Genomic DNA, 7,403 nt, shown 5'->3' with positions numbered 1-7,403 from the left:
ACAGCGGTCTGTGTGTGTGTGTGTGTGTGTGTGTGTGTGTGTGTGTGTGTGTGTGTGTGTGTGTGTGTGCAAATCCTGGTCTTTGTGTTGCACCATAAATCTTATTTACCAAGATTCACATTCATGCACACATGATGATGATGATGATGATGATGATGAAGGTGTTTGCATAGTTTACTGCCGCTGATGTCTCTTTGTGGACACAAACACTAGATGTTTTTCTCTATTGTGTGTGTGTGTGTGTGTGTGTGTGTATGTGTGCAGTAATCACCTTTAATGCGCGTCATCAAATGAGGTCTTTAACGTCTCTGCGTCTCTTTTAGTTGTAAATGTCAGTACAGAAAATAATGCACAGAACTCTAGAGTAAATTACTGGAAGAGCGTTTAGATCATAATGGATGGAAGAGGTGAAGCTGGGTGACTTTTTACCTGCAGAAAGAGAAAAACTGACGCATAAAAGATCCACAAAAACACACAGGAGGGATGATTAATCGCCGGTCCTTATGCATTAGAGGTGTCTAAAACATCCATCTGTAAGTTGGGCACTAAAATCAGCAAGAAATCAAAGTGAGCTCAATTTATTCTCCTAATGCATGTTCCTGATCTTGATCATGATTTACTCATCCACTCTAAATGACTGCAGAACCTCATTATTAGTCACCATACAGTTCACGCAATAAGTCTTTACCTAGTCTTGTGCTGAAAATCCTTTACCTAATGCGTTAATTGTGGTGAATTTTGGCAATGTTCATTCAGAAACTGAGGTGCAGAAGTTCAGATCAGCGAGGCCTATGATCAATATCTTCCAGAAACATCTGTAATTATGACGTCGAAATTATGACTTCAAAAGTTAAAATTGACATACTAAGTAATATTTGAGTTTAAAAATGTTAAATTGATATGCTGTCATAATTGTGAGATAAAGTCAAAATTGACATATTAAGTCATAATTATGAGATTAAAATTTTGACGCTGGATCATATTCTGCAATAAAGTGTCAAAATTATCAATTTAAATGTTGTAATTAACATACTAAGTTGAAATGATTACAGTCATAATTATGAGATAAGTCAAAATTGAGATAAAAAGTCGAATTTGAAATAAAAAGTCATGATTATGAGATAAAAAAAGTCAAAATTATGACTTTAAAAGATGAAATTGACAAGTCAGTTAAGTTTAAAAAGTTGAACTTATGACAAAAAGTCATTATGCGATAAAGTCGAAATTATGACATAGTTCAAAATCAAAAATTCTAAATTATGATATAGTCAATTTTTGCCTTTTTATCTCATAATTTCTACATGCTGTCATAATTTTGCCGTCGTCGTTTTGTATGTTTATCTCATAATTATGACTTAGTATGTCATAATTTCAGCTTAGTTTGTCATAATTATCAAGCGTAGCGTTAGTTCTGGCAGGTCACGTTAGTCAAGCTCGCATCAGCTGACTCTCAGCTGATCCCCATCAACCTATGGGAATACGACACCTAAGTATTCATATATAAGGTCCCGCAGTAGTATCAGCAGTTTTTGCATTGCTCAATAGCTAATTACCCTCCTCCATCCCCAGCTCCTCCTCTGTCAGTCAGGATTCAGCCTTCTGATTCTCCTTTGAATCAGACTAATTCTAAAATGTGTACATAACATTATTGAACTTTAACGATATCTGCAATACGTTTATGTTGGTTCTGTTCTGTTTACCCTGGGGGGGTTATTGCTGCTCTCCCTGCTCTTATCCATGCTAGGCTGCATGGATGCGCAGGGAGTTCTTGCCCAGAACGGAACCATACCGCCAATCCAAACTGTATGCTAATTGTCAATCATCTTTGACGATAGTGGTCCTGACAGAAATTACATTTAAAGTTATATTTTGTTAGTATAATTAAGACATTTAAATAATTTTGACTTTTCATCTCATAATTATAGCTTACCAAAGCATGATTTTTTATTTTTTTTTGGTGGAAATGGGTTTCCATATGGTTGTGAGTTTTTGGGGCGGTGGGGCAAACAATTTTTCATTGCATATTCTTCTCATATTCAGGTTGGTCAAGGCAATTCACTGTGGAAGTCAAAGTGACTATTTTTGCCCAGAAATTTCACTAATGTGACACAGTCCACAGATATTTATTCTAGCCAGTGACCAATAAAACATAATATGCCTGAGCCTTTCACTGGGCTGGTCAATGAGCTCATGTTTTCTATTATTAATGATCATTCTGGCTTTTCTGGCAGGACTGTTTATTGAGACGTATGAGTGTGTTTCCAGAAGCTGCGAAGCATGACAACAGACCAGAATAAGAGGCAAAATAATGACCCAGTGCTTTGATTTTTGCATCATAAGTGGTGTCGCTCAGTTGGAGGATGAACTAGAAGCAGCCAATGACATCTAGACTTCATCTATATATTCATCTCAGACTCTGTGTTTTCTTCCTGTGCTCCTAATAAAGTGTTTTTTAGCTGGAGCCACGCAGTCGTCGGGTCGGTCTGCGCCGCTGCCGCTGCTGTAGTGCACTAATTATCCTGCATTAGTGTTCTAGCAGAGACAACATCAGCCAACGCTACCTGACAGAACAAACACAATCAAGCAGCATTCTCTGTCCCTGCCGCTCATTTCCCACCCGGTCGGGGTCCAGGATCGCGTTCCTGTACCTCAGACGTGCTTCTGTGCCGCTGCGCTCGATTTATAACACAGGCTTCATGTTCATGTTTGAGTCAGTAATTATATAGAAACAGCAATAAATAAGATGAACTCTCAGTAAACATTTAAGTCCACTTCAGTTCTAGTGTCTTCACTCAGAAATGAACGTTCTGTCATCATTTGTTCACATGCATATCATTCCAAACCAGAATGACAAAAGATCCAAACACATTTACACACATTTACACACATGCAGGAAAAAGTGTTGGGCATCACTTTAATGTCTGTGCATCATATGACTTCAGGAGTCTTACTGTATAGCACACACTGTAAACAGGTCTGTAAATTTACAGAGAGAAACTGCAAAAATGCTGTAAGTTACTGCGAAATCCATTGCATTATATGCCATTTTTCTGTCAAATTTATGTTTTTTGGAAAATATGCGTGGCACATCACATATGATTATTATTTATATAAATGGTTTTGTTTCTTTATATTTTCATGAATGTACATTCGTTTTTGTGTTACATTTTGATACTGTATGACACTACACTATGTGAGTACTGGCCATATTTTATTAACACTTACAATTAATTTAACACCTGTATTGTTATGGTGGTTATTAGTACATTTTAGGGTAAAAAGCAGATTTTTGTAGTTGAAGTAAATGGTATAGAAGCTATGAAAAAAATAAAGGTAATTGTGACTTTTTATCCTACACTTCAGAATTTTTGCTCACAGTTCTGAGTTTACATCGCACAATTCAGACTTTTTCCTCAGAATTGAGAAATATAAAGTCAGAACTGTGAGATAAAACCTTGTACCTATATTTTATTATATGGTGGAAACAAAAATCAACAACAACTGTGAAATGTAAATTCAGAAATTCAAGAGAATTGTCAGATATAAACTCACTTCTGAGGGTAAAAGACTCAAAATTGTGAAACTCGCAGTTAAGCGTTTATAACATGTAATCGCAAATATGAGAAAAAAGTCTGAATTGTGAGATAAAAAGTCGCATATTACTTTTTTATGTTTTTATTCTGTGACAGAAACAAGAGTCTATTAGATTGGTATATATCACTTAATGAAGCATGCTATCAAAAAATATACAGGCGCCTATATGCCATCATAAAACCTTGGTGAATTTTTTGTAATGGTACAAATGCTGTCACTGGGTCACTATCCTTTCAAACAGTAATATGCAATATTGATAAATAAGGCACAAAGGCATGCCTTTCGAAAATGAAAGTACTGTTTTTTTAGTGTATATGCACTACTGTGATGATGTCTTGGGTCTGGTTTAACAGACATGGTCACTGCATGCTGTAGCTTTATGGAAAAGTCACACATTTTGCCAGGATCATTTTTGGGTTTAATTATTTATTTAAATCTGTCTGTCTTTGTAGACCCATTGAGTAACCAGTATTCTGTCTCACTCGTAGATCAGATGGGCAGCAGTTGATCGCTGTAAGGCTCAATCTCTCTTAAACCAATGGAGGTACATCGAGATCTTTCACCTCCCTCCGCAGCAGCAGCTCCAGTGTGGACTAATGCATCCTCCTCCTCTGTGATTCCCAACCAAACCTTCCCTCCTCCGTTTCTGTTTCCGACGGAGAACTGGACCGATGGCCGAACTCCGGATTATGCGCCGGGAGTCGCCGGGATCCTCATCCCTCTCGTCTACATCGCCGTGTGCGTCGTGGGTCTGATCGGAAACACTCTGGTCATCCACATCGTGCTGCGATATTCCCAGGCGGAATCGGTGACCAATATCTACATCCTGAATCTGGCGATCGCAGACGAGCTCTTCATGCTGGGCCTGCCGTTCCTCGCCGTTCAGAATGGCCTGCTCTCCTGGCCCTTCGGATCGCTCATGTGTCGCCTGGTCATGACCGTAGACGCCATTAACCAGTTCACCAGCATCTTCTGCCTGACGGTGATGAGCATCGACCGCTATCTGGCTGTGGTGCATCCTCTCCAGTCCTCTAGGTGGCGCCAGCCGCGTGTGGCCAAAACGGTGAACGCCACCGTATGGGGCGTTTCTTTTGTGGTGGTTTTGCCTGTGGTTGTGTTCGCTGGAGTTCTGCAGGACGACGGGAACTGCAGCATCGTGTGGCCCGAGCCAGCGGAGGTTTGGAAAGCGGCGTTCATCGTGTATACCGCGACTGTTGGGTTCTTCGGTCCTCTGACGGTCATCTGTCTCTGCTACCTGCTAATCGTGGTTAAAGTGCGCAGCTCCGGACGAAGAGTCCGCGCCACATCGATCCGCCGCCGGAAATCCGAGCGCAAGATCACGCGAATGGTGGTGATCGTCGTGGCCGTGTTCGTCTTCTGCTGGCTGCCGTTTTACATCTTAAACATCGTGAATCTGCTGGTTCTCCTGCCGGGAGAGTTCAGAGGGCTGTATTACTTCGTCGTGGTTCTTTCGTACGCCAACAGTTGCGCGAATCCCATTCTGTACGGTTTTCTGTCGGATAACTTTAAAAGAGGTTTCCGGAAAGCCTTGTGCAGGTCCTCCAGGCGCGTGGAAAACCGGGATCAGCCGCAGGGGACGGGAATGGTTGCGTTACCGCTAGAAGAGATTCGAAGGGAACATCTGAAGGTGAGCGAAGTGGAAGAACACAACGCAGACCGAGAGATGGCGAAACTCCGGAACGGGCGTCACGAGGATGGCGCTGTGGGGGGAATGGATGCGCGGCGTGAAGCGACCTCTGACCCCGCAGCTGTCCGTAATGGAGCGCGGCGGACACACAAACACCTGCCGGAGAACAGTGACGACAAACGCTCAGTCCTGGAGATCAGCTGCTTGTAATGTGAAATGTGAATGTTCATTTATGACTATTAAATGCACCATCCATTTAACACTGCCAACTGTGACCAATCAGAAAACACGACCTTTGCTCCTGTTCTTTATTTGTATGTCCATCTGTGATGAAACTGATTGTGTTTGCATGTGCACCAATAATGTGATTTCCATCAGAGTTAGGACTTAATCGAGGTTTACATCACACAAGCAAACCTCTTCACTCCTGTCATTATTCTGATTATTCACTAAGTGTGCTTATTTTTGCTGCCATTTTTTTCTCTCTTTTGCATAAGAATCTCGAGTCAAGAAGTTCCAGACGCCAAAATCAGACTTTATTGGTAGAAACAACAAAGTCGAGATGCCTGTATAGATCCTCTAACAATTACATTAGCAATTTTTTTTTATAAATTACTTTCAAACCTGTATGACCAGTGAGTAACCAAATCACATATCAACTCCCTAGCAACCACCTGAACATGTAAACAACCACATAGCAACTCCCCACCTAGACAACCGCATAGCAATTCCTTAGCAACCACCTGAACACGTAAACAACCACATAGCAACTCCCTAGCAACCACCTAAACACATAGACAACCAAATAGCAATTCTGTAGTAACCGCATGAACACCTAAACAGCTACATAGCAACCACCTGAACACCTAGACAACCGCATAGCAATTCCTTAGCAACCACCTGAACATGTAAACAACCACATAGCAACCACCTAAACACATAGATAACCAAATAGCAACTCCTTAGTAACCGCATGAACACCTAAACATCTACATAGCAACAACCACCTGAACACCTAGACAACCGCATAGCAATTCCTTAGCAACCACCTGAACACGTAAACAACCACATAGCAACCACCTAAACACATAGACAACCAAATAGCAACTCCTTAGTAACCGCATGAACACCTAAACATCTACATAGCAACCACCACCTGAACACCTAGACAACGACATAGCAATTCCTTAGCAACCACCTGAACACGTAAACAACCACATAGCAACTCCCTAGCAACCACCTAAACACATAGACAACCACATAGCAACTCCTTAGTAACCGCATGAACACCTAAACAACTATATAGCAACCACCTGAACACCTAGACAACCGCATAGCAATTCCTTAGTAACCACAGGAACACCTAAACAACTGCCTAGCAACCACCTAAAAAAATCACCCTCCATTTATTTGCTACAATTAATAAACTCTTTGGCTTTTCTTAAATGGTAGTGCCCCAACTTGTCTATTTAAAAAATAAAAAAGAAATAGTTTATTCAAATCATATATGGAGAGCATACAGCATGTAAACCAAAGAGAGCAGCTGAATATCGGACCGTTTGGTGACTGGTGCAGTTTTGTGTTTATTGTTTTCTTTATGTCATTGAATTGCTGAAGTGAAACTGAACAGTGCAAATGATAAAGGCCTGAAACCTAGATTTCATTCATACATTCCATGCTATAAAAATGTACTATATGTATTAAAAATATACCATATTATTGACATATCTCAATGCAGTAACGTGTTTACATTTTTTGTACGTGTTTGCCTCAATCTCATGATAGTTGCATTATGAGGGTGCATGTACTGAAAACATCAATCTGTTTACATGCACTAATTTCCACAATCCGAATGAATCCAATCTGATTTCAGATTCTGAAACCCTAAGCATTGCAATCTGATTCATATATCCATTTACATGTGCATTACATGCATTCTGAACAAAGCTCCAGTGCATGCACTGCAACAGTCGATGTGTTCAGAACCAGAGAAATCACTGCGATAATGTGACTGCAGCTACCTCGAGTATAACTGTTGTTTTTGCCTTGATTTTTTTTTTTTTTTCAAATATTTAGTAAATATTCAGTCTCCTGCACAGTTCATACGACATAAAATATATGCAAGCATGCATCTGTGCACCGTGCAAGATATTTCTGAATC

At 40.4% G+C, this 7,403-nt stretch overlaps 1 protein-coding gene across 1 annotated transcript; it reads left to right on the top strand.

Annotated features, from left to right (window-relative positions):
• Positions 1-3,760: 3,760 nt before the first annotated feature.
• sstr3 (somatostatin receptor 3) lies at positions 3,761-5,914 on the top strand. The gene has a single exon (XM_016458156.1). It carries the CDS (start codon positions 4,133-4,135, stop codon positions 5,450-5,452), a length of 1,320 nt encoding a protein of 439 aa, XP_016313642.1. The 5' UTR covers positions 3,761-4,132; the 3' UTR covers positions 5,453-5,914.
• Positions 5,915-7,403: the final 1,489 nt, after the last annotated feature.

The sequence above is a fragment of the Sinocyclocheilus anshuiensis genome, unplaced genomic scaffold, assembly GCF_001515605.1.
Source record: "Sinocyclocheilus anshuiensis isolate Anshui unplaced genomic scaffold, SAMN03320099.WGS_v1.1 scaffold91, whole genome shotgun sequence".
NCBI lineage: Eukaryota > Metazoa > Chordata > Actinopteri > Cypriniformes > Cyprinidae > Sinocyclocheilus > Sinocyclocheilus anshuiensis.
This window is presented reverse-complemented; position numbering and strand designations above follow the sequence as displayed.